At 42.3% G+C, this 24,248-nt stretch overlaps 8 protein-coding genes and 1 non-coding gene across 21 annotated transcripts, besides 2 other annotated features; 4 read left to right on the plus strand and 5 right to left on the minus strand.

Moving 5' to 3' along the window:
* Positions 1-591: 591 nt before the first annotated feature.
* Positions 592-1,858, plus strand: CG14130 (uncharacterized protein). Its single transcript, NM_140254.3, has 4 exons — positions 592-708; positions 777-970; positions 1,039-1,206; positions 1,271-1,858. The coding sequence occupies exons 1-4, from the start codon at positions 648-650 to the stop codon at positions 1,613-1,615; spliced, it is 768 nt and encodes a 255-aa protein (NP_648511.2). The 5' UTR covers positions 592-647; the 3' UTR covers positions 1,616-1,858.
* On the minus strand, positions 1,843-7,423 carry CG5946 (uncharacterized protein). Of its 7 annotated transcripts, none has more exons than NM_140255.4 (5): positions 7,373-7,423; positions 6,982-7,240; positions 3,402-4,055; positions 3,236-3,335; positions 1,843-2,464 (listed from the first exon to the last, which is right to left on the minus strand). In NM_140255.4, the coding sequence occupies exons 2-5, from the start codon at positions 7,003-7,005 to the stop codon at positions 2,292-2,294; spliced, it is 951 nt and encodes a 316-aa protein (NP_648512.2). In that variant the 5' UTR covers positions 7,006-7,240; positions 7,373-7,423; the 3' UTR covers positions 1,843-2,291.
* Positions 5,486-7,423, minus strand: CG11597 (uncharacterized protein). 3 transcript variants are annotated; one of them, NM_140256.6, is made up of 3 exons: positions 7,309-7,353; positions 6,982-7,240; positions 5,486-6,630 (listed from the first exon to the last, which is right to left on the minus strand). In NM_140256.6, exon 3 carries the CDS (start codon positions 6,578-6,580, stop codon positions 5,627-5,629), a length of 954 nt encoding a protein of 317 aa, NP_648513.3. In that variant the 5' UTR covers positions 6,581-6,630; positions 6,982-7,240; positions 7,309-7,353; the 3' UTR covers positions 5,486-5,626. The 3 variants fall into 3 exon arrangements, with proteins under 3 accessions (NP_648513.3, NP_001036602.1, NP_001163423.1); NM_001043137.3 differs by having other exon boundaries at positions 5,486-6,867; NM_001169952.2 differs by lacking the exon at positions 7,309-7,353 and adding an exon at positions 7,373-7,423 and having other exon boundaries at positions 5,486-7,240.
* Positions 7,424-7,998: 575 nt separating this feature from the next.
* RpL10Ab (Ribosomal protein L10Ab) lies at positions 7,999-9,359 on the plus strand. 2 transcript variants are annotated; one of them, NM_168480.2, is made up of 3 exons: positions 7,999-8,038; positions 8,348-8,713; positions 8,806-9,359. In NM_168480.2, exons 1-2 carry the CDS (start codon positions 8,034-8,036, stop codon positions 8,514-8,516), a joined length of 174 nt encoding a protein of 57 aa, NP_729753.1. In that variant the 5' UTR covers positions 7,999-8,033; the 3' UTR covers positions 8,517-8,713; positions 8,806-9,359. The 2 variants fall into 2 exon arrangements, with proteins under 2 accessions (NP_729753.1, NP_648514.1); NM_140257.2 differs by having other exon boundaries at positions 8,348-8,503.
* snoRNA:Psi18S-920 lies at positions 8,132-8,272 on the plus strand. The gene has a single exon (NR_003866.1). It is a non-coding gene; the product is annotated as a snoRNA:Psi18S-920 (small nucleolar RNA).
* CG32095 (uncharacterized protein) lies at positions 9,355-10,880 on the minus strand. The gene has a single exon (NM_168482.3). It carries the CDS (start codon positions 10,732-10,734, stop codon positions 9,445-9,447), a length of 1,290 nt encoding a protein of 429 aa, NP_729755.1. The 5' UTR covers positions 10,735-10,880; the 3' UTR covers positions 9,355-9,444.
* A 551-nt stretch (positions 10,881-11,431) lies between these two features.
* Positions 11,432-11,573: a mobile genetic element.
* A 293-nt stretch (positions 11,574-11,866) lies between these two features.
* On the minus strand, positions 11,867-18,726 carry CycA (Cyclin A). 2 transcript variants are annotated; one of them, NM_001259795.2, is made up of 7 exons: positions 18,022-18,726; positions 17,201-17,391; positions 16,875-17,130; positions 13,609-13,832; positions 13,336-13,540; positions 13,018-13,265; positions 11,867-12,953 (listed from the first exon to the last, which is right to left on the minus strand). In NM_001259795.2, the coding sequence occupies exons 1-7, from the start codon at positions 18,214-18,216 to the stop codon at positions 12,800-12,802; spliced, it is 1,473 nt and encodes a 490-aa protein (NP_001246724.1). In that variant the 5' UTR covers positions 18,217-18,726; the 3' UTR covers positions 11,867-12,799. The 2 variants fall into 2 exon arrangements, with proteins under 2 accessions (NP_001246724.1, NP_524030.2); NM_079306.4 differs by having other exon boundaries at positions 12,231-12,953; positions 17,201-17,394.
* CG7264 (uncharacterized protein) lies at positions 14,178-15,992 on the plus strand. 2 transcript variants are annotated; one of them, NM_140258.3, is made up of 3 exons: positions 14,178-14,337; positions 14,397-14,708; positions 14,765-15,992. In NM_140258.3, the coding sequence occupies exons 2-3, from the start codon at positions 14,583-14,585 to the stop codon at positions 15,782-15,784; spliced, it is 1,146 nt and encodes a 381-aa protein (NP_648515.1). In that variant the 5' UTR covers positions 14,178-14,337; positions 14,397-14,582; the 3' UTR covers positions 15,785-15,992. The 2 variants fall into 2 exon arrangements, with proteins under 2 accessions (NP_648515.1, NP_001261727.1); NM_001274798.1 differs by lacking the exon at positions 14,178-14,337 and having other exon boundaries at positions 14,525-14,708.
* A 1,142-nt stretch (positions 18,727-19,868) lies between the features above and the next one.
* On the minus strand, positions 19,869-21,869 carry CG43064 (uncharacterized protein). 2 transcript variants are annotated; one of them, NM_001300107.1, is made up of 1 exon: positions 19,869-21,869. In NM_001300107.1, exon 1 carries the CDS (start codon positions 21,838-21,840, stop codon positions 20,395-20,397), a length of 1,446 nt encoding a protein of 481 aa, NP_001287036.1. In that variant the 5' UTR covers positions 21,841-21,869; the 3' UTR covers positions 19,869-20,394. The 2 variants fall into 2 exon arrangements, with proteins under 2 accessions (NP_001287036.1, NP_001246726.1); NM_001259797.1 differs by having other exon boundaries at positions 20,341-21,869.
* A 1,043-nt stretch (positions 21,870-22,912) lies between these two features.
* Positions 22,913-23,107: a mobile genetic element.
* Positions 23,108-24,248: the final 1,141 nt, after the last annotated feature.

The raw sequence follows: 24,248 nt of genomic DNA on the forward strand, positions 1-24,248 counted from the left end.
GTCGATCTATATTAGCTTCAGCCTGTAAGAAGCAGTGGTCAAAGCTGCGTCACAAATTCGTGGGATGGACAAGGCGGCCTACGGTTGGCAGTGGATAGCGGAGCTGCGGTTTTTGGAGCCGTACCTGCAACACAGGTAAGCAACGAGGAGGACAAGACGGAGGAGCTGACTGTTGCTTTTGGGGGGTAAGCCTGAGCAAATCAAGAGACGGACCCTATTCTCCCCACTTCGGCGTTTTAGGAAACGCAATTGGCGAAGTTTGGCCTCTTGCGGATCAAAGAGGATAGGGACATGATGGAGAAGGCCGTGCTGTGATTCCAGTTGAACTATATAAAAAAAAAACAATAAATTCATAGGTAGTAGAAACGCGATCGCGAAATTTCATCATTTTTCTGGGATATCGAGTGATATTGGGGTATAAAATAAGAAATGTATTTAAAATTGTTCAATTTTCAATTGTCCCGCCGATTAGTTCCTTTATTTCGATTTTTAATGCGTTCACTGTAAACGGAGAACGTGAATGAAGTTAGTAACTATCGATAAGTCAGCGATTAATAAAAAAAAGTCGACCGGGTGACAGCGCCAGGAGATTATCGAACAGCTGTTTAACTGTTGCTTATTTTCAATTTACACGTAACTTTCAAGAAATGATTATCCAGAACAGAAGTCCTCTTATAGGCCACATTTTGAGACGGTGCCATCGCCAAGGTAAGTAGATATATTGTTTTCATAAATCAGCTGCCAATTAAAAGTGTTTACAACTGAACGTCATTAAGCGGTGGAAAGCAACGCTATAAAAGCCAATTTAACAGCATATTTTGGAAAATGGCCCGAAACGGAGCAGAAGGAGTTTCGCCAGCATATGCGCATCATCACGGATTTCATTAGTGAGCCAGAGGAACAGCAGCTGCACGAGGAGATCGAGCCCTATATGAGCCGTCTGCGCTACGAGTTCGATCACTGGGACGATGTGGGATAAGATCACGAACATGTATGTTAGCATGGATAATATCCAAGTTGATGCTGGCCGTCTTGCAGGCCATACACGGTTTTCGGGAGACGGAGCGAAAGAAGTGGTTCCCTAAAAACAGAGAGATCCTGGAGCGCGTGCGCCAAGTCGCCTTCGATGGAGCAGTTATGCCCTATGTCCACATCCTAGATCTTGCACCCGATGGCGTTATCAAGCCCCATGTGGATAGCACGAGAGTATGTCCAGCATTGCAATGATATCACCAGAAAGGCTTATCATTAATTTCGTTCATCCTAATAGTACTGCGGCAACACCATCTCTGGAATCAGCCTACTTAGCGACAGTGTGATGCGACTTGTGCGCACGGATGAGCAGCGGTACCAACAGCAATCGTCGGGAACTGCAACGGATCCGAATTCCCAGGGGTCAGAACCCGATGCAGCCTATCGCCATCAACCGGAGGCGTCTCTAAAGAACAACTTCTACGCTGACATCCTGTTGCCGCGCCGCTCCTTGTACATAATGAGCCACACGGCTCGCTACAAATTCACACACGAGATACTAGCTAAGGAGCACTCCCAGTTTCAGGGTGCGCTGGTGCCCAGGACACGTCGCATTTCCATCATTTGTCGCAACGAACCCTGAAGTTTTTTAAATAAACTTTAAATTATTATTTACTGCAGTTGCAAAAGATAATTTTTGTTAAAAGTAGTTAGCATAGAATTTGTTAGTACATTTTAATAAAATTTCAAGCGAACTGAACGTTTTTGTTTGACTGAATGGCCATTAAAAACGAAGTAAAAATCAATAGGAGTCAGAACATTCAGTTCATAAATGAATCACATATTAATTAACAACAATACTTATGAAATAAATTAATTACAAACGAACAGCATTTTTTATTGGTTAATAAAATAACCTAAATCCCACTCCTCCTGCGTCAACTTGACCTTTTCTTCCTGGAAAAGTTGTTCCTTTTCTAAGCGGCCACATCGCTTGTTTGGCAACATTAATGTTTAGCAACATTAATGTTTAGCAACATTAATGTTTAGCAATATCAATGTTTAGCGACATCAATGCTTAGCAATAACGATGTTTGGCTATGTTATCAATGTTATCTATGTTTTATGTCCACAATAACACTAAACATAAAATGCTTTAAACTTTAAACTAATTAATGTTTTTATTCGCTTGGTTTTCAATCACATTGCCGAAATCTTGGCGAACTCTTGGATTTTGATGAGCTGGTAAGAGACAACAGATAAAAAAAGAGGAATATAACACAACGAAAATGCAATTTCGTCCCATAATGTCCATCATATTAGTAGGCAAAACGGGTGTCCGGATGGTAGCCAAGCTTGTCCAGCGCCGGATTGCAGGCAAAGTTAATCATTGGTGGTGGGCCGCAAAGCAACACAATGGTATCGTCCTTGGCCGGAAGCAGGTGGGCGGCGATCATTTCCTCATTGATGAAGCCAACGCTATACTGCCAACCTAGATGCAAAATATGAAGGAATATCAATATAAGTGCAACATTTTAGGGCGTACAAGTGTTCTTAGCAAGACCTGATGCACACAATCTTTCCCACTGGCTCAGCATTGTTAAATTAAATCAAAACACAGGCAATAGTATCTATGTTGTCGGCTGGATCAACTCCTAATAGCTGAACCGCTGCTCGGCCCTGTGACCAAGCCGCTCTAGGCCCGGAATGCATGTATAGTTCACCATGGGTGGAGGACCACACAGTAGGCACAGCGTGTCCTCGCCCGGCGGATACAGATGCTGCTGCATCATATCATCGTTCACGTGGCCAGTGTTGTAGGACCAGGCTACAAAGCGCGCGTTTCCCATTCGCGGCATGCGTTTGATAGCAGCATGGTTCAAGGGGCAGAGACAAGATTCTTAACATAATAGATGCTTGAAAAATGTCTGAGTGATACTCCGGATGGTGATGGGGATGCTGGGATGCAAGGGAAAGATTGGTGCAGCCTAAAATGTAGTATTCCATTCTGAACCGACTCTAAGTGGAATATTCTTGAATGTGGCTTGAAAAAAAGAGTCCATGAATATGTTCGAAGTGAAAGAGTAAACCATGGTATTAAGTGCTTTAAACGGTTTTAAAGTTCTAACAATAAAATAATTGACATTCCAGCGAATTTTGAATTGTACAAACGAGCTAGACATTGATCAAATGATACGATCTTATGAAGACGAGAATGATATCTATGCATGAGCTATTTAGTTCCTTTATTACTGCAACTCACCTTCGTTTGCCTTGTCGACTGTGTACCAGATCTTGAACTGGTCAGGATGCTTCTGGGCCAGTTCGTCCAACTCTGCACGCAGTAGAATGTCCTTTTCGCTCTTTAATGCAAGGAAGTAATACAACCATGTTAGTTAACTTGGCTAGCCTAAGTGCTCGCTAATTACCTGATTGGCGAACAGCAACGCCAGTTCAGTCTTATCCTTATCGCTGCGCTTGAGAACTTCCCTGGCCAATTGAAGCATTGGAGTAATGCCAGTGCCGCCGGCAATCATGTTGACCCGCTTGGCGGTCACGTGCTTTGGAGGATCCTTGCGCAACTTTTTGATGGAGAAGGTGCCATTGCCGAGATATTGTAGCCTACCCGAGGGACCACGGAACGAGATCTTGTCCCCCAACTCGAGCTGCTCCAGGTGTTGTGTCATTTTGCCGCCGGCCGGGAACTTGGGATGCGAATCCTTGAAGTACACCTTGACGACTAGGTCCACGTAGCCCACATCCTCATCAGACGATATCGGAGTGTATGGCCGAATTATTAGCTCATTGTCGATGGTGGCGATCAGATGAATGTGCTGGCCAACGGGCAGGCCAAGGACATGCTGCTTGGAGGGCAATCCAAACCGGAATCTCCTAGTGTCATGGCTCAGATTCTCCTTTTCGATGAGAGGCAGCAGGTACTTGTCATTGGGATCCACAAGTGTGCGCAGCCGAGCGGTGCGATTGGGTTCCCGGCGTGGTTTCGTGGACTTCTTATTCAGCAGATAGTGGACGATCAGGGCGCCGGCGAGTACGGCTACCACACCCACGGCGAGTGGCACAAACTAAAAAGTAATAATATAAGTGAGACAATTTAGTCACAAAATGCACACGTAACTCCTATTTCATAGTTCTCATTGTTAAAATTGAAATAAGTGCAGATTCAATCAATTATTTAGGCCTATAGGCAGTTTATTTAAAGCTGATTGCACTGACTGCATTTTTATTTTAAATATAGCACAATAACAATATAATCTATAAACTTAATCTTGTAACCCTGTTTAGGTAATTTTAGTAAAAATTAATCTTTTGAGATCGTGAGAAATGGAAACATATATATCTTTTAATATACATGGAAAAATCCTTTGTATATTATCTCTTTGTCATATTTAAAATATTAAACCAAATTAAAAAAGTCCAGTTTTACTCTGCTATTGGTCCTGATCAAAAATGATCATATCTTTTAATATAGTAATTTTTTACTTCATTTAAATGGTAAGCATGTATATTGTACTGTATTAATAATCTGATATTTAGTTGAGCTAATTTTTAGCCCAGTGGTATTGCGTTTGGTCTTCCGATGGGCTGATGGGCTATGAAAGGTCACTGTGGCTGGTGGAAACTACCGCCAGTGATAAGAAAGTCACAAAAATAAAAAACACATCTCGCACACAGATTATTCGCACTCAAAACTGATATATGTGATTGCAAAGCGAAGGCGCCCTTTAAAAAAAACAGCTGCTAATTTGGTTTACTAGGTTGAGACTTCCAACTTTAACCCCATATCAAAAGCGACCTTGAGCTTTCCATTATTAAGCATGAGTATATATTTTTTTTGCTTTGGAAACAAGTCCGAGACCCATTAGCCATGACGTCACAGCACTAGCACTGGTTGATAAACAGAGAGACCGAATTGTAAAAGAGAAATGGAAATGACAGTAGAAAGAGAGAGAAAAAGCGGCTTGCACTTGAACTTACATCGAATTCCGTCATATTAAAACAAAAACACTTGTTAAAAATTGGCTAATTTCCGATTTGAATTGCACACCGAACTCCGTAAGTTAACAAATACGTGCGACCGCGTGCCGCCGATTCCAATTTCCAATTGAAATGAAGCCCAGTCGTCGCGTGAAAAAGCCGCTACAAATACAACTACATCTACATCTATGATGACTCTCTCATCGCTCTCTTTTGCTCTCTGTGATAAGATGCACAGTCAGCACGAGTCGGCACAGTGGCTGCAAAAAATATGGACTCACTTGCTAAGCAGATAAAATGCAGTTATGCTATGTACATATACGATCTTACTATTTCAAATGAAATGTTTCATAAAGTAGATATTCTATAAGTGCATTAATTTTAGTTGCTTAGTTGCATTTCAAATGATCGATAGTAAAAACTATTTTAACAAGGTCATTATATTTTAATAAGATCATTATAACCTGCATATAAAAAGACCGCCAAAGTCAAAACGTAAATCTAGCTGCATGTTTTACTAAGTACACGTATTTTATTGATTACGAAATTATGAGTATATGAGTAGTTTGGAATGGCAAAGGTCGCTTTGGAGTGATCGGTAGGTTCGGCCAGTTCAAACCGTATTAATACTTGGGATAAGATTCAGATAGCGATTAAATCATTGAAAAAATTGACGACAACGCTTTTTCGGTTTCCTTGGCTGCGGTTTGGAGTGCAGCGCCTGCGCTTCGAACACTTTAAAATCATAATCGCCAGCAGCATTTAAGCGCAGAATAGCCGCTTTGTTGCCGCAGCGATAGCAATAGTTGGGTGCTGACCATATGGTAACAAGAAGTTGGCCAAAATGCCAACGGAAGCCATCCTGGGCCAACTGATGAGCGCGGCATATGAGAGAGATTCCATTTGCGCGCGTAAACTCCTCAACAACATCGCCACCGAAGAGTTTTCCATGTCCTCGTGGCGATGCCGCCCATCCAGGCGCTTCCTGTGGATCGCTCCAGAGAAGATCAGCTATAATTCCACTTTCGGGTATCTCGTGGCAGCGATCCAGGCTACGTAAGTCATCCAATCGTTGCATATCCGGCGACAGGCCGCCATGAACACACAATATATTGCCATCAATGATAGCCGCCAGCGGCAAGAGATCGAAGACACGGCAGCACATCCTCCAGACATTCGCAGAGCCGTACCGCGAAAGGCACTCCTCGTAGAATCCATAGGATCGAGTGGCACTGCGGCACTCATGATTGCCCCGTAGCAGGCTAACTTGTGCCGGATGTCGCACCTTGAGAGCAGCTAGCAGAAGAAAGGTCTCCACGCTGTTCTTGCCCCGATCCACCAGGTCACCCAGGAACAAGTAGCGATGCTCCTGCACCGAACCGCCCAATTCCAGCAGGTGGAGCAGATCCTCGAACTGACCGTGAATGTCACCGCATACGATCTGCGGACTCTGCAGGCTCAGTAGATTCGACTCGCCGACGAGCAAGTCACTCAACGAGCGGCACAGCTGGCGAACCTCCAACTCCCTGGGCAGGCGGACCGGCACATGGCGCAGATTTTCCACCAGACGATCCGCATCATTCATTGCCTCGGGGCACAAGGCAGACATCATCTCTATTCTTAAGTCGGCGACGTCACTGGGCAACAGTGATGGGAAGGAAACTATTTACATATTGTGTTAGTTTATGAGCCAATAGATGAGTTAAATGATCAGGTGGCTAGGTTACAAACTATTTCTACAGTGCAAGCATTTAGTTCTCTCAATTATTCATAATTTAAAATAATAACAAATAACTAATACAAACAGTTCCCATCACTGTTGACCAACAAATTTGGGAGAATGCAAAACCACCGAGGCATTAGGCATTTGGCCAAGAGAAAAATGATCATCACTGACAACTATGAAATGTGAGGGGGAATAGAACAAGATGGATGTGGGCGGGGCAGGTGGTGATGCGAATCGAGGAGTTATATAAACATACCAGCGAACGGAATTAGTTGCATTTAACTTACATTGCTTTCAACGATGCGGGCCATGGCCAATGGAAAATCAATGCAGTCGCGGCTCAAATCCCTTATATAATCCGCGAATTGCAACGACACCACGCACTTAATTTTTATCTAACGAAAGCGAAAAGCCGACTAAACACTGATATGCAGACTAATCGGCGAGATGGTGAAAGCAATGTTTTCATTTCCACGCACTCTCCGTTTTAAGGAGAGAGCGCAAGAGAGTTTCTCTTTGCCTCTCTTGAACACACTATGATATCACCTAGAAAGAAAAGAAGAAAGAGAAGAAAGCCTATAATCAACAGAATCTTCAGACACACAGTAACTAACTAGTTGCATATATAGATTTTATAGAGATCAAGTGCAAATTTTAATCAAGTGCAAATTTTAATACCAATATTCTCGGCTACAAACAAAGCCGCAGTTCCAGGGCTGGTAAACTAATAGTGATAAAAACCAGTTGGCAGCCCACAAAGCATCGCCAAATAAATGGATTTTGTTATTAGGGTGATTCCTGCTATTCAAACGCCTTCAAATAATATATATATATATTCTTAATATTCTTAATTAGCAATTTGTATTATTATGATTTGTGACATTGGCAGCTATTAATTTAGGAGCTCCCACTAACTACTGTCAGTTATACATTAATTTGTAACAAAAATAACAAAAAAAAAATAAGCTGTGACACATAAAAAGTAAAAAATAAGTGTATTGAAACGTCATTGTCTGCCGACATCCCTTTATTATTTTCCATTATTTCTGTTCGTTCCTTTGATTTTTGCGTAACATATTATATGAAATTCTAAAAATATGCCACTGTGTATGTGTACTCCGTTAACTTATAAAAAAGGGGGTATTAGATTTAATATTTTTATAAACAATTGAAGAATTTATAATTCTTTATTAACCAGCATTTCTCGTGAATAGCCCTATTAATGAATATCGATATATATTCGCACAAGCACACGCGCCCACGAAACTATCGCCAGAGGTTTCTCACCTCTAAAAACCGATTTTCACTTCCTTTCTAAATCGCACGTTGAACAGAAAAGATGGCGTAAGTGTAAATCCAGATTTTAATATGTAAAAGAAAGCAACTAAACATTGGGTACATTAATGAAATTTGAATTCTAAGCGATCCTGTGATCAGTGGCAATCAGAAACCAGCTTTTTAGACCTTTTCCATGTCCATATCAGTTTGGAAATGATTGCAAAAGAAAAACGTGGTTTTATGTGCCAAATAAGCAACTAATATGTGGGCTGCCTTCATTTGCGCATTAGTCCGACAGTCAAAAAAAGATAAACAGCCAATGCTTGCAGTGTTCATTTGCCTTCCATTTGTTTGATAATTGGTTCAATCTTGCAGGTCGAAGGTTTCGCGTGATACGCTGTATGAGGGCGTCAATGGACTCCTGGAGGCTTCGGCGAAGAAGAAGCGCGGCTTCCTCGAGACGGTGGAACTGCAGATCGGCCTGAAGAACTACGATCCCCAGAAGGACAAGCGTTTCTCCGGCACCGTCAAGTACGTTGGCTAAGTCACCTGCGCACGTGCTTGGATAGAAGCTCCCATGGGAGTTGAGTTCATCACGTCATCAGGTAGTCGAGGACATGTGGCTGTCACATCTCGACGGACCTGCACTCAGGGTCTTTAAAATTTGAGTAGGTCTCCAGCAATGGACACCGAACCCCCATTTTCTTAATAACTATGAAAACGTGCTCCTCTGAGAGCCTTGTAAGTTTTCCATGAGGCCCCACTTATATCTACATCTATTTGAATCCACAAAGCACTGGCTAATTTATGGTTACTTTCTTGTCATCCCACAGGTTGAAGCACATTCCTCGTCCCAAGATGAAGGTGTGCATCCTTGGCGATCAGCAGCATTGCGACGAAGCCAAGGCCAACAACGTCGACTTCATGGATGCCGAGGCTCTGAAGAAGCTGAACAAGAACAAGAAGCTGGTGAAGAAGCTGGCCAAGTCCTATGATGCCTTCCTGGCCTCTGAGTCGCTGATCAAGCAGATTCCTCGTTTGCTTGGCCCTGGCTTGAACAAGGCCGGCAAGTTCCCTGCCCTGCTGTCGCATCAGGAGTCTATGATTGGCAAGATCGAGGAGGTTAAGTCGACCATCAAGTTCCAGATGAAGAAGGTGCTCTGCCTGTCCGTCGCCGTCGGCCACGTTGGCATGAAGTCCGACGAGCTGGCCCAAAACGTCAACTTGTCGATCAACTTCTTGGTGTCGCTGTTGAAGAAGAACTGGCAGAATGTGCGCTCCCTGCACGTCAAGTCCTCCATGGGACCGCCCCAGCGTCTTTACTAGATGCGCATACTTCATTTTTCTTACATCTTGAAATAAATAAGATCCTACATTTTTGTAATGTAACTTAATTTGGTTTTATTTTAGTCCTTATCTCTACAGTATTTATGTATATGAGAAGTCGGTGGTTGCACATCGATTTCTATGCCTTATATTTCAGTGGAGCTTATAGTTCTGGCTAGGAAATCTCTCACTTCTAGCGCCGCATGAGACTCGGCGTCCTCGCTGACTGAATCTGACAGCGGCTCTGCCCGGAATTTGGACACGTCCACCGAGTTGCCCCACTCAAGCATGTGTGGTTCGCTCAGTTCTTCCAGTAGATTGTGCAATACTGCGGCTGCTGTGATGATGCACGAGGCCGTATGGAAGCTAATGTCCAGGGGTTGGCTAAGGAAGCTCCAGCGGGACATGAGGCGATGCAGTGCGCAGTCACTCAATTCCTGCAGGTGCTCGGCAACCTCGTTGAAGTCGTGCTCGTGCGGAGCTGTCGGATCAGTATAGCGCTGCAAAAGCCAGGGACGCAGTGGATAATTCTGGTACACCGGGGCCAAGACAAAGGCCGGAACTAGTCGGGAATTAATGCGGAATTCAGGGATTGCGGTAAGAGTATTGGGTGCGTGGGAAAACATGGGTCCCAGGGTGGCACGCAAGCCACATCCCAATTGCAGCTCCCGAAAGAGCATTCGATCGTCGAGCAGATACTCCATGCGCAGTATCGAGTTCTTGGCCTCGCCAGTGGATCGGATGGGAATGGAGCAGACGCCAAGGACGCCGACGAGTGCGGCGGGCATGTTGCTTTCACGCTGGAACCCCTTGGCCACACTATTGCAGTCCACTGGATTCTGGGGCAATTGGCGAAGCGCCCGCCCCAAAGTGGACATAACGGCGTTGCAAAAGACCTTTAAACACTTGATGGTCCTTGGACGGGGCAGAGAAAATCTCTCGGCAATCAAAGAGAGCCGCTCGCCGCTGGCCAGGAAGTTCAGAGCCAGAGCCACACACTTTTCGGTAGAAATTGCTGGCTCTCTTTGAGTCAGTTCATCTGACGTCCGCAGAGTGGGAGAAAGTTGCTTGCACAAGGTCTCAAAGGTTCCCCGTGTCACATGGAGTGTGTTGAGAAAGTCCTCCTCGCTCAGCTCGGGAATCACATGCTCAAAGAAATGGGAATCGAAGCTGGGAAAGGTGCAGGGCACGCCAATCTTGTCGTGTGGTTCTTCATCGACATCGCTGGTTTCCGATTCCGTGTCCACGACTTGGGAATGCTTCAGGCGCAGCATGGCGTAAGTGTGCAGGTAGTTCGAGTGCATCTCCATCATCTGGCGCATAAAAAACGTGCGCAGCATCCTAAACCGCCGCCTGGTCCTCTGCTGCGTCCTCCGCCTGAGCAAGAGCACAGTAGTTTCAACGTGCTTCAAGTGGATTCGTATCAGGCGGGCCATCTTTAGCTTAACATCCTGCAAGTTATTGTGTTTGCTGTTTTTCAACTTGGCCAGCGCATCGTTTAAATTGCGGTTGATTAATTCCAGTTCGTTATCCATTTGTGATTTTTCTACACCAATCGTATAAGGGCAAAACATTTATAATCGATAGTTTTCTATCGATTATAAAGCAATCGCGGGCTTTGCATTCACTGTTATTCAGGCATTCATTGTTATCCTAAAACAGTTAATAAAAAGGAAAAGAAAAATTAACAATTTAAGGATTTTGTCTTATTTTATACTTCAATTATTGGGAACCAATATCTATTGATATCCCACAAAAATCATGAAATTTCGTTGCCTCCTTGCTGTTGTTGTTGCTGCTGCTGTTGTTGTTGTTTTGCGCTTTTTCCTAATCTCAGTATATATTGTTGTTCCAAACCCAGCAAGGCCGAATCCAACTCTTTCTTATACACCGTGCTCTGCAAGAAGCGAAAAGTCGCCCTCAGGCATTCCTGGAACGACGTAGCGGGGCTTATATGGTCCACTGGCAGGGGATTCGAGTCAATCGGTTGATTAATTGGGCTGCCTGGGGGCACCATGCTTATCTCTTCAAACGCAGCAGTCAGCTCATGCACCTCCACTGGGGAGCTCGCGCGTTGCCTAAATTCCGAGATATAAAATTCCCGTGCCTCGTAGAGTAAAAGGATACACATAATAGATTCCTTGAAAAGTAATCTATCTAAGAAGGAAGTGTTTCCGATAAAGTATATACATATATTATTGGTCAGGATCAATAGCCGAGTTGATCTAACCATGTCCACGTCGAGATCTCAGAAACTATAAGAGCTAGAAGGTTTTCTAATAATAATAATGACCACTCAGACTCCCTTACTTGTGGCACAGGTACGGAGCCAAAAACCGCATCTCCACCATTCTTTGCCAATCGGAGTCTCCCTTGGCCAGCTCCCGCATGTACTTGTGACGCAGCTATAAAAAATCAAATGGTTAGAGCGGCTATGGTTAATAATTCTTTCAAAAATGTAATGTATACAATTGAAATAACGAATATTACTTCTGGGTTTATTTATTTATTTTGTTTGACCCAACGACGTGACACACAAATAATGGTACAAGTACAACCACCTCTTTTGCTTGCATCTTTCAAAGTTTTATTGAATTCTTAATATTGGATATTTAGGTAATATTCGGCTGGCGAGCACAAAACACTCGATGCGATGGTCAATGGAATTATCAAACTAAATGGATTAGTTAGCATAAACCTAAGTGTAAAGTAAGACCCATCATCTGGCTGTACGCATTTCGGCAGCGCTCTATTCTAGCTACATATGTGGTCGCAAGATGGTCTAGACTAAGTTTAGTAAACATTTAGTAAGCGTATAAGATTACAAGATTACAAGAACAAGAGTTTAGCAACATTCCACGGCTGCCTGCCGTTCTGAGCACGATCAGTGTGAGTTTTTTATTCCGTCCTGGCTGGGCGGTTGGTGTCTTTTGTTAAAATTGTGTATATATTTGTTTTGGAGTTCACAGAACATTTACGGAGTAAATAGTAATATATAAATATGGTAAAATAATTCTCGAAGCTAGCTGTTTCTGCTTTAGACACATTGTATACGTTAGTATGGTTCAATTTATAAACACGAAAACATACATACTTAACATAAAGAGGTTGAAATATAAAATATCGTTAGCATAAGCAGCACTAATATGTTGTGTCCGGTGGCTTCCTCCAATTTCAATTGGCTAATCGGATAGTTTTTAAGACTGCCGAAGTTCTTACTGCTCCCGCTTGGCATGACAAGCTCTCACCGTGGACAGACGCGAATGTTGTTAAGCGCGTATATTTTGGCAACTATCTTTTATATGGCTTACATATAAAATTGTCCGGCACTTGCAACGGGAGCTTGTCAATCGGCCAACCAATGCGAAGCTTTTATACGACTGGCTGACTGCGACCGAACTGCAATTGATCCATTGTGTACACTTATAACTAAAACTACATAATGTTACATGGAAACACTAAACTAATATACAATTTGGCCATGACAGCGGCTCAAAACACTTAAAACTTATAAAACAAATTCACGTTCGATTTAGTATTAATATCCGGCTGCTGGTGCTCATCCTCTTTCTGCTTGCAATTGTAAGCCTCACAGAGCTGATCGAAGTCGTCCTTGCTCATCTCAACGGATTCCATCATAGCCACCTTCTTGTAACTGTTAAGAAATACATTTGGTCAACACGGGCTCATTCTTCGGCTATCTAGTGTTTGCGACTTACGTGTCTCTATTGTACTTTTCCCGCATGGCCTGCGTGTTGAGCTCCTTTGCCGTTTTGTGGGTGTGACACAGATGCAACACAACCGTTTTTAGGTCCTCCAGCTTGTAAGTCGTGATCTCCTCCAGCCTTGGCGTCCACATCTCCATGCCCAAAATGTGACGCGCCAGTGCGACTGAAGCGGATGACATAAGTGATGGCAAATATTGCAAGTACGTTTCTCCCTCCATGAGCGACAACTCGGAAATATACTGTGTCAGGTAAACATTAAGTTAAGTTTCGGCTTTGTTTCTTTTTTCTTTTGTATTGGCAATAGCTTACCAGCGTCATGTACTTCAGCTTCTCAGGCATGTCGCAAAGTACAGCATAGGTGTTGATGAAGACGTAAGCAGTCGGTGTGCACAGATCGAAGGAGAGAATCTTCAAGATAACCTGCTCCATGCGTAGCACCTGCGCCTTGGTGTAACTGTCGTCGGTGAGGAAGACAAACTCACCGACCTCTGGGGGATAGATTTCCTCGTATTTTCTGAAAAATAAAAAAATAAACCCCATGAATACACACACCATTATTACCGGACTATCAAGAATACTTACGCGGCAATATACATAGCTGCCGTGCCCACCAGCTGTAACTTGGAGCGCACCACCGCCATTTGGCTCAAAAATCGATCTAGATAAAAGACCGAGAGATAGAGCGTCTCCGTGTCCAGTTTGTACTCCTCGGAAACCTCAACCAGCCAATCAATAAGGATGGAGCGCATATTGTGGCTAATGTCCTTCTGTCTGCGCATATAGAGTGGCTTGGGGCGATGTTTCTTCTGGAAGATGCAAACACATGCAAACAAATGATTAGAAACCGATTAGATTACCCGGCCTAACAAAAATTACTAAGCCAAACTTTTAATACTTTAGGTTAGGATTCGCATATATATAGCTTATGCCTTTTCTACACTCTAATCTGGCAACCAACTACCCGTTCCCAGTTTCATCTTAAGAAGGTGTCAAAAATGTACAAATTTCACGGGAGAAAAAGCCGTACAGTCATCAAATCAAGCGTATAAATACCATAGGAGAAGTGGCAAACAACAGCTGGGGGAGGGAGTTAACCGATTTTTATTTATTTATTGGTTATTTCGTAGTACGTGAGTCGCATCGAAATTCCCAGTTCGAACTTAAATTTCTTTGCCAAACACCTACATATATGTACATATATATGGGCAATATGTACATTAGGTGATTATTTTATGGTCGCTTTAACGATTATTGGAACCGTCAAGCGACTCGAGCTGCAAAAATTAAAGAATTCGATTGACATGAATATATGTACATACATCAGCATTTGTTTTATATTAAGGCAGTTAACTCCCATGAAATTATTATAGATATATGTAAATAGTCTGTAACTAGTAGGTTACAGAGGTAGTAGTAGAGGCAAACAATAAACAAAGCACCCAGCAACCGGGCAAACAAAGTCAACTCAGGCATATATCCACATCCTACTAACAAGAAGAGACAGACATATCGACCTCGAATACAGTTGAACATCTTTTATAACTAACTCCGGCACAATGACGCTCAAAATCGGTATATGCACCAAGCAGGATCTCGACGAGGCGATGAAGCTGCAGAAGCGGGAGCAGTACGAAGATGAGCGGAAGCGGCGCATTTTTAATGCCAAACAGCGTCTTTACGGGGTAAGTATGCATCTGCAGACTGGGTGAGCTTCATTGCCGAATATTCCTATTCACAGCTCGACCTAGAAATGCTGGATCGCCAAATACTTGAGAAAAAGAAGCAGCGAACCGCCCAGATGGAGTGCGACAAGAAATTTGAAGAACAGGAGCAGCTGCAGAAGCGTCTGATCCTGGCCCAGGAAATGGAGTTGGAGAAAAAACAGCGTGTGGTGGACTCGGATCTTAACTATTATCGCTGCCGCTATCAGCGCAAGGAGCAGCGCCGCGAATTCGACCTAAATGATCCGAATTTCTTGAAGAAGGCACGTCCAACAAGAGTCGCCGACAATGACATTTCGCTGGGCGTGTCCAGTGCCCAGATCTTTCAAGGCGAGGACCTCTATAACTCTGACAGAAAGCAGCGGCAGCGGGAGCAGCAAAGAGCCTGGCTGGATCAGCAAGTGCAGGAGCGTAAGAGGGCGGAGGATGCTCGCAAGCAGGCCGATAATGTGTTGATGGACAACGTTGGTTGCAGAGACAAGCATCTGCAGGAGATGGCCAAGTCTGATCACCAGATGCGCAACCAAGTCATCCAGCGAGTGCGTCAGTTCAATATCAACATGGCCAAGCAGAAGCAATTGGACCGCGAAAGGGAAAAGCGTGAAAAGTACGAGGATGACATGGCCGAGATCTATAACATGCTCTCCAGCGATATGCTAACTGAAAATCCGGATGTGGCTCAATCGCGCACCGATCCGAACAAGAAGATTGCCTTCATGTATCGCGGCATGACGCCCGAAGAACTTCGCGTGTTTCGTCTTGGACAAGATCAGCAGCTTCGTTTGTCTATTCAGCGCAAGACGGAGGCCCAGATGATGGACAAACAGTGGGAGCAATACTCCATTAATATGGACCGCACCCTGGTCCTTCACCAAATCGAGGATGATCGCCGACGTAAGGCGGAATTCGATGAGCTGATGCGGGCGAATTCCAAGTTGGCCGTGGAGCAGGATCGCCAGCGCAAGGAAGCCCTTGTGGGCCTAACCAATGCCGTCTCCGATGACTTTTACGATCAGTTCAACAAGAACTCACGTTAGTGGGATTGTATTGAAGTTCCCAACCAAGACGATTCGAGAATAATGAGCTGGATGCGATTAGAAAGCTGCCTCACTTTCTTGTGCAGCAACTTTCCATAGGCGTCCAGAACATTGTACTATTTTAAAAATACAATCTTTGTTGGGAATCTTCACGACGAAATTATAATGTTCATGTTGGAAACAAAGCATTTCAAATATTTAAAAATTTAAAAAAAAAAAAAGACAAAAACCCATCTCTAGTAAAAACTGAAATATCAAGGGAAAATAAAGAATACGCCCATTCTGGACAAAACCTAATCCTTGTGTTGTTGTTTTGTATTATTTAATGTTGTTTTCGAGTTTTGTAATTTAACTATCGATTTTAAAATATTTTTAAATTTTTTTTATTTGTTTTGGTTTTCTAGTTTTTTAAATTCTTTATCAATTTTAAAACTTTTTTGGTTTTAATTTTTTTTTTAGTTTTTAAACTTATTTTAATTTTTAATCTTTTATTTACTAACGTAGGAAACAAACTACAATAGTAGTCAACCTCCCTCTGCAAGTCGAATTCCATTGGTACCCCGAGTGTTCTACGACTTTGGACGAATGAGAAAAAGAGAGTCAACAACAACGACAAAGGATGAGACGGACGCAGACAGACAAGCGTTTCGCTTCCCGCCCAACAAACATGTGCCCGCGAGCGGGAATAAGTGTACCCATGAACCCATAAAGAGGCAGCGTTGCGTGAAGGGAATGCCAACGGAGGGTGCGACAGGGTCCGACTTCCCCTAAGAAATTACGTCTGCCTGCGTCTGCACAGAAAAGTACAATGCACATGGCCAAGTAAGTAGTAACACATTGAAAACGCAAGATACCTTGGGAAAAAATTCCAAATTTATGCCAGAAAACATGACTGCAATACCCTGGAAGATAATCAAGGAAAACTCGACCTGATAAAAGTTGTCCACTTCAGTTACTAGTTAAAAAATATCATTGTCTTTGACAATGATTACGCGATGAAAGCGAGTTTGTGAGTTTGAAATATTTTTGTGAGGAAGTCATCTAATAATATCATATTGAAGCCTATGTTTATGTCCCTGGTTTAGCTTACCTCGCTCTCCCGGAAATATTCCAGAATGTCCATCTGGTACTGAACCACTTCCAGGAACCGCTGGCGATCGTTGCGCGGCGGAAGCTCCTTGACTCTTCCAGTTGGCGAGACTCCCGTTTCAGTGCCCACGCTGATATCACTGGACTGTATGACACCGAGAATGGAGCGGTCCACGGACATGGGGGACTGAACATCCGTCACGGACATGGGTGTTGAATCCAGATCGTAGTCTACCAGCTCCTTCTGCCCAGCACCGCTGAATGGAGTGAAAAAAAAAACAAACAAAAGTTTGTTTGCGGCTTACCAAGTGACAGATGGAAACTTACAATTTCACGTCATGGTTCTCTTTGTCGACTAGGGAGGCCAGGGATTTGCCGGATGGCGCAACCTGGGTATCGTTGTTGTCCTCATACACGGAGAAGGTCTTGAATTGCTCCACCACGGGCACCACATTCGATTTCTTGGCGCCGTACTCCACATTCTCATCAACATTAAGATTTCTGACGTCACGGAAGACCTGCTGGAAGGAACAGAAGACGAAGAAGACAAATTCAACAATATGGTCAACTTACTATATTAGGTAATAATTTTATATTAGGTAATATTGCAGTGGGATTATAAAAGTAAAAACACAAAGATAATTCCTTTTACATATGCATCCTTAATATAGTAAGCAAAAAAGAAATAAAATGATTATCCCCCCCCATAAATCGATCCAACTTTAAGTTGCGCGCCTTTCCCTGGCTTCCCGTATTGCTCGTGTGTGTGTGTATGTGTGCACCTATACGCATGTGTGCGTTGCATGTCGCAATTGCTTTTGCCCTCCTTGCTTCGCTTTGTTGTTGCAAATCATCAAAAAGGCGCGTAATTGCAAGGCCTGTGTCTTTTTCTAGGTTAGTTAAGGTTCTAGGTTAGGCGCAAGTAAGTGCATTGGTCGTTCTAAGAAGAGAGTAACGTAAGATGGAGAAGTGAAAAGGATGGGATGGTAGGGGAGAGGTAAGGGAGAGAAAACCACCACCACCACTAGGAGATCTCACACATGCGCACGGTCGCAGTGGTGTGACGATCCCACCACCATAAAAATATAAAAAGGCAGCTGCATTGGAATTAGGCACTGGATGTACGGGAAATCGGCAACGGTACTTACAACTTTCCCGGCCGGACGCGGCACATTGTTGTTGCCATTGAGCACGGCGAAATTGGCCCGCGGCGCAAGCGCATTTTTCTCCGCTTTTCCCCCAATTACGGCCAGCGGCTGCTTGGTGTTCTTCACTCCGGCCGGAATCTTAATGCCCGGATTCTCCTTGTTGCTCATGTCTTGGTGGATCTGGAAACTGGCCATGGTGCGCTCTTTCCTACTCCTTTTTTCGCCTTGTAAAATGGAGTCCGATTATGCTCTGCTCTTCCCTTCCTTCTCTCTTTCTCTTAGCGTCGTTGCCTTCTTGCTGTTGTTGTTACTGCTGCTGCCGTTGTTGTTGTTTTGTGCTGCTTTCTTATGCTCGACGCTCACACCGATACGCACACATTCACAGGCTCATATGCTCAACGAAGACGCAGACATGTGTACATTAGGCGCAGGCAAATTTTATCATCGACAAATTGACGCTTGAATTACACGCACACACACAGTTTTGTACAGAATTCATTTGACTTTCAATTTCGTACGGAAGTTTGTGTCACGGCAGCGTTGGAATTAGTTTCCTTGTTTGGCTACGCTCGCACGGACTTAGCTAATATTAAGTATTTTACAAACTCCGTACTTGTTCAGCGGTTCGTGGTTTAAAAGCAATTGCTGGCTTCTTTTGATTTTTTCCCGGTCAACACGTCGTAAATGTTAGAGATGACACTGTCCAGCTATCGATAGGTCGTGGCGTCTATCGACATTTGCCGACAGTGTGGCCATATATGTCAGAAGTTTGTTTTTTAGGACTGGCAACTCCAGCAGTGCGCAAAATTTAAAAATGTGTATAACGTTAATTTTTATTTTTGCCGAAGTCCATTGTTTTTGCATAGTTTTTAAAAATGAGTGCATATTTATTTAGTTCTAAGCTTTAGAGATCAAACCAATAATACATATTAAAGGTTTATAAAAAGGGTTTGGAATAAGTTCTTCATGGGTTTGTAAGCATTGTTTTGAAGTTAATCGAATATATATGTATTATATCCATATATATAATCCATATATTATGTCCACGGTAATCGCTTAAGTTGTTATTACTGTTGCTTTGATTAAGATTAAGAATTCACTGCAAAGCGAACTTGACAAAAATCAATTAAACAACTGTTTATCAAAATATAATTAAATAGAAAGCGTAATGTTTTTGATGAAATGTTTAAATAATCGACGTATTAGGACACTTGGAAAAATGTTTAGGTTACAATTAAAAAAAATGGCTAGGCTTTTGGACTTTCGGTCTCGAGTGGCTCCAAAAATCGTTTCTGTCCCAGAAATAAATCGAAACAGGAAAAAAAACTTTTCCCCTTTTCGAAAGTCCTTTCAAACAAAGTGGCCGCTCGAAGTTTTGAACAAATTATGAACTGCATGCAACAGAAAGTACACAATTAACAACAACCACCGCGTTAAATTTAAGAGCAGCAACTCTCTAATTAACTTTTTAAAGAGCTTTATTTCGGCTACTGCGATTATTATTATTTGGCTGTCAGTGGAAAACCCAAAAAAAGTTAAGCGAAACTTTTTCTTTTCAATACGCCTAACGATGCTACCCATTTATAAAAAATATGTTAGTGTAAATACAAAAGTATATATATTTATCAATTCGGATGACTTTCACGATTAGAAAGATATAACGAAATACGCCATACGTCTTCCCTATGAATTTCTAATGGGAGGGGCTGTGAGATATTTATAGAAAATACAAATATAACATTCATTATAATAAATAATAGGTGAATTTGTTAACAGTTATGGTAATTGTTTTGATTTCTAATCTTCTTAAAAAATATGTATCCTGATTTCTTAACCCTTTTAAGTTTAAGAATATAACAACATAACGTGGTGGCTTAAATATTTGTCATAACTATTAAATATGTATTGTTTTTGACTTAATTCAGCATTGTACATACATGTATGTATGTATGACTCTTGCCACGATTATTTTGTGAACGGAAGAGTATGTTTTCTAGAGCAGCTGCGCCTCCCTAAGAAAATAAAGAAAAGGTGTATCGGATTTTGCATTGTTTTGCACGAGACATTTCGCAACTGCCGGCCTAAAAACTAAATCAGTTAGGAACCCAAAGAAGTACGAACACAATGAGCTAACCAACATTCTGATCCTGCACACAAATGCTGACCTTTGCGATCTCGATGTCCTGGAGACCAGGTAGCAGGACAACCGACTAGCAGTTACACAATTGTATAATATCGTTGGCCCCAGCAGCTCTGGAAATATACATAAAATACCTTACAGGGTCAAATAATAATTACCAATATAGTAAGGCAATATTTGGCGAAAGTCAAACGTTTTTTTATTAACTAACAAAAAATGCTGTTCGTTTGTAATTAATCTAATTCATTAGTATCTTTGTTCATCAATATGGGACTCTTTAAATAGCCGTTAATGAACTGAATGTTCCTCTTGCCCTTCGGAACCGGAAGATTAAGGCTCCAATCAACAGATGATTCGTGCAAATAGATTTTAATTTTTCTGTGACTGTACAAACTTAAAGCTTTTAACACAAATTCAAAGGTGATTTCCCTGGCAAACCGGACACTAAGTACGTTTAAAAGAGCACATTCTTCCAGAAGCGCAAGCAACTCATCGTTGCTAACATATAACATTTTCACGTCCAAGATTTCTAAATGCTTTAGACGTAGAAAACTTCTTGCTGCATCTGTTTTGCATGAGACAAACAGCTCCCGAAGTGAAGATATCTCGCAGATAGCATCTACTTCTTCCAGTTTCAGGGTATTTCCCATCAAAATTAGACTTTCCAACGGAGTGCCCGGTTTTTGAATGAGTTTCTCGATGAAACTTTTCGAGATAAATTTATTGTCCCGATACCACAACTGCAAGTGTTTCAATTTGGGAAGCTGGTGGACAGTATCGTAGGGTACATTTCCTTCCAAAAGTATTAACGAAAAGGCGAGACTTTCCAGATTTTTTCCCCTTCTCACAATTACCCGAAAGTCTTCCGCTTCGAGATTGGCGGTGTTTTCACCCATGTTAAGGTGGCACAACTTCTTCATTGTCATACAGCACGAGGCCAAAATGCTCGCATCAAATCCACGCTGGTTGCCAATCTCCAGGTACTCCAATTTATCTAGGGCACGTAGTCCGTCGCCCGTGTAGGATGTCGCCTCCAATTTCAATTTCTTCAGGTGCGGCAAATCGCTTAGGCTGATTATAAAATCCTTATAAAGACCTTCATCCGTGAAGTGCAGGCTAGCATGTAACGATGTTAGACTCTTCAATTTCAACAAAGGGTTCCATCGGGGGCGTCGAAAAGACATTTTGAGGTGTCGCAGGTTTGGGCAGTAGTCGCGCAATATCCACAAATGCTGATCGTGCCCAGAATGCGGATCCAATGGCGACTCATAGCTGATCACGTGCTCTCCGACAATGTACAGTAGTTTTTGCAGTTCCATTTCGCCGATACTTCCGATGTCGCTTTCTCCAATGATTTTGTACCTATGTTGCAGGGCTTCGAAAAGCATTTTAAGCTGATGATTTGAGGTGGCGAGATATAGTTGTTCACTCAGGCTCAAATAGGACAGTATCATATCCCAGCAATAGGTGTTTAGTGCAAAGATTGTAGTGGATGGATGAGTTGTTGAAGGTCCAGCTGAGCAAGTTGAACGATCCAATTGTGCGATTGTACGCTGTTTGGGTCTCGACTCTTGTTCACCAGCGCCTCCATCGTTACTTCTTTTAGTGCCTGAGATTCGATTCCCTTCTGTTGTGGTAGCATTAGTTATTGCAGAAGTTTCGTCGTTTATCCCACTCATTTTTTGAATGTTCCGAGCTCATATACGCGGCGCAACTGACACCGGATTCGGGAATTTACCGTTTTCGTTGTTCTCGGTCGGCTTATCATACATTTGTTAAAGCTTATCAGCTTCAACCACCGATGTTTTCTGAGAATAAATGTCTTTGTGTGCTTATAAAACTGTACAGGGGTGCAGTAAATAAACGTTATTATTAAATTATTATTATTAAATTATAGCGAAACAATTTTAAAAACACACATACATATGTACATATATAAAAGCGAATCAAGCAGTTAAATTCTGAGTTCCTTGTATTGCAAAGAATTGTGTATTGCGAAAATAACATGGCATTTTATCGTTATCATCTTAACATAACAGTCTCGTGGAACGCATTTTAACGGCGAAAGAGAAACTAACAGAGAGCTTTTAATTTCGCGCTTAACCAGAATTTGAAACTTCAAACAGTTGCGCAGACTTTTTTAAAATTATTATTATTTAATTATAGCGAAACTATGTTAAAAACACACATACATATATATCAGCTAGTCAAGCTGTTAAATTCCGAGTTCCTCGTATTGCTTTCCTAAATTCAATATTTGCGCAGGAATTTCGCAGTATGTCTTCAATCTTCTTTGCAAACAAGTCAATGGAAACCTCTAATAAACAAACAAATGGACTAAAAGGCACAAATGCCACTAATCTTGATTTGTTGGTTTTTAAGCTGTTAACTTTTAATCAAAGATACACTTGTGACCCTCATTGCATTTTCTCACCTTGTTTGATGTCTTTTCAGCATTGTACTGGGAATATCTCTAACATTCAAATGGAAAAGATTAAAATTTGTTCGAGTGTTCAACTCTACAAATAGTTGCAAACAAATGCAGTGGTTCATCTCTTGTGTAGGTTTAGGTCACTTTATGAATGGTATCCGTTATACATATGTAAGTACAATTCTATACTTGCAACAAAAAATTAACAAAATTTATCTATTGCAACTGCAGTAAATAATAATTTAATGTTCATTTAAAAGACTTCAGACGTAAAAGTTGTTCTTCAGAGGCGCCTCCAGCTGATGGCGATAGGCTGCATCATACAGTGAAGAGATTATGCTATCTTACGTGTTCATGGGGGTAGTTCATGGGGATGTATTCTCTTCAGACGTCGAAGGGAAATAGGGTCGACAAGATCATTCGCCAACATGTTTGGGTGGTTTCTAAGTCTGTGGGCATATCGGCTGCTGTGGAAGTTTGTTTGGTCTCCCAGTGGGACAACTTTTAAGTCCCTTACGTTGTTCCTGGCCTACCCTTCTGAAAAGATCTATTCTAATAACAGTAAATAGCAAACAAAAAAAAAGAAAAAAAAAACAATCAAAAAACAGAGAAGACGTAGACGTAGAACATTGTCCTTTCCTATTAACTCTCTCTGTATCAGAACAAAATCACGAAACAAAATTTAAATGGTCATAAGGACCCTGGTGAAATTTATTGGAAATTTTTTTACACAACGTGGTTGGATAGTTGTTGCGTCGCAATGTCGAATAAGAAAGGCAATTTTTGAGGCAAAGAAGTAGTGCATAAAAATTTTAGGGGTGCGCATCAACTGTTGCGGAAAGCTGGTGGGGATTTGCCAACCGTTTGCCGAACCGGCCGCAAAGTGATTTAATCAATGCAAATGACGGGCCGACATAAAGCGTTAATGGAGTTTCCACCGAAAATTTTCTATCCCCGGCAGCAAGGAACAATCAACCCATCACCATCATTTGGCCAGTGCTCGGACTGTTTTTCCGTGCGTTGGTGTGTAAATGATAAATGAGGGACACCGTCGGTGGCTCTGGCACCGCGTGCCACTGTTCCGGCCGGAACCACTGGCAACACCAACACAGCCAGCCCAACCAACCGTCCAACCCAGCAGCACCACTAGCCTAACACCACCGTCACCACAACGCACCATTAGGTGCTATTGTCCTTTTTTTTTTTGCGCTTTGTGGTCCCTTTTCTTTTTGCGCCACCGAAAAGTGCCTCCTTAGCCATCGCATCGACTATTGTTGTGTCCTGGGACCATCTATTGTTGCCACGCCCATACTTTGAAGATGAATATGACCTGGCATCCAGGAGTCATCAGTTACACGGACATCCATTTCGGTTGAAGTACTGTGGAGGGCTTCGAGCTCGACATTTATTATCGCACCAGCGATATTTATATGCATACTTAGGATGACCCTTGGAATGCAATGTAATAAATAAAATTTATTTGCTGGGGACTTTGACAAGAATTATTCAAATTTTAATTGTTAATTTAACACATGCTCACAAATATTGCTATATATCATTGGGTAAATAATAAATTTAACAAATAACACATAAATGGATGAAACTTAGTAAACGAATCAGGAATAAACTAAAAAAAGAAACCCCTTTTTTATGGAT

The sequence above is a fragment of the Drosophila melanogaster genome, chromosome 3L (assembly GCF_000001215.4).
Source record: "Drosophila melanogaster chromosome 3L".
In the NCBI taxonomy this organism is placed as follows: Eukaryota; Metazoa; Arthropoda; class Insecta; order Diptera; family Drosophilidae; genus Drosophila; species Drosophila melanogaster.

What these genes read in the sequence shown, in the direction of transcription:
- CG7264 (NM_140258.3), top strand. Translation starts at nt 14,583, where the DNA reads ATGACGCTCAAAATCGGTATATGCACCAAGCAGGATCTCGACGAGGCG. An exon ending in CCAAACAGCGTCTTTACGGG is followed by an intron (nt 14,709 to 14,764) that starts GTAAGTATGCAT and finishes TCCTATTCACAG; the next exon opens with CTCGACCTAGAAATGCTGGA.
- CG43064 (NM_001300107.1), bottom strand. Translation starts at nt 21,840, where the DNA reads ATGAGTGGGATAAACGACGAAACTTCTGCAATAACTAATGCTACCACA.
- RpL10Ab (NM_140257.2), top strand. An exon ending in CGTTTCTCCGGCACCGTCAA is followed by an intron (nt 8,504 to 8,805) that starts GTACGTTGGCTA and finishes GTCATCCCACAG; the next exon opens with GTTGAAGCACATTCCTCGTC.
- CG11597 (NM_001169952.2), bottom strand. Translation starts at nt 6,580, where the DNA reads ATGATGTCTGCCTTGTGCCCCGAGGCAATGAATGATGCGGATCGTCTG.
- CG5946 (NM_140255.4), bottom strand. Translation starts at nt 7,005, where the DNA reads ATGGCCCGCATCGTTGAAAGCAAT. An exon ending in CGTTGCTGTTCGCCAATCAG is followed by an intron (nt 3,336 to 3,401) that starts GTAATTAGCGAG and finishes CTTGCATTAAAG; the next exon opens with AGCGAAAAGGACATTCTACT. An exon ending in AGTCGACAAGGCAAACGAAG is followed by an intron (nt 2,465 to 3,235) that starts GTGAGTTGCAGT and finishes TTTTGCATCTAG; the next exon opens with GTTGGCAGTATAGCGTTGGC.
- CG32095 (NM_168482.3), bottom strand. Translation starts at nt 10,734, where the DNA reads ATGGCCCGCCTGATACGAATCCACTTGAAGCACGTTGAAACTACTGTG.
- CG14130 (NM_140254.3), top strand. Translation starts at nt 648, where the DNA reads ATGATTATCCAGAACAGAAGTCCTCTTATAGGCCACATTTTGAGACGG. An exon ending in GAGACGGTGCCATCGCCAAG is followed by an intron (nt 709 to 776) that starts GTAAGTAGATAT and finishes AACGTCATTAAG; the next exon opens with CGGTGGAAAGCAACGCTATA. An exon ending in AGTTCGATCACTGGGACGAT is followed by an intron (nt 971 to 1,038) that starts GTGGGATAAGAT and finishes GCCGTCTTGCAG; the next exon opens with GCCATACACGGTTTTCGGGA.
- CycA (NM_079306.4), bottom strand. Translation starts at nt 18,216, where the DNA reads ATGGCCAGTTTCCAGATCCACCAAGACATGAGCAACAAGGAGAATCCG. An exon ending in CGCGTCCGGCCGGGAAAGTT is followed by an intron (nt 17,395 to 18,021) that starts GTAAGTACCGTT and finishes TGTTCCTTCCAG; the next exon opens with CAGGTCTTCCGTGACGTCAG. An exon ending in GCAGCTATGTATATTGCCGC is followed by an intron (nt 13,541 to 13,608) that starts GTAAGTATTCTT and finishes TTTATTTTTCAG; the next exon opens with AAAATACGAGGAAATCTATC.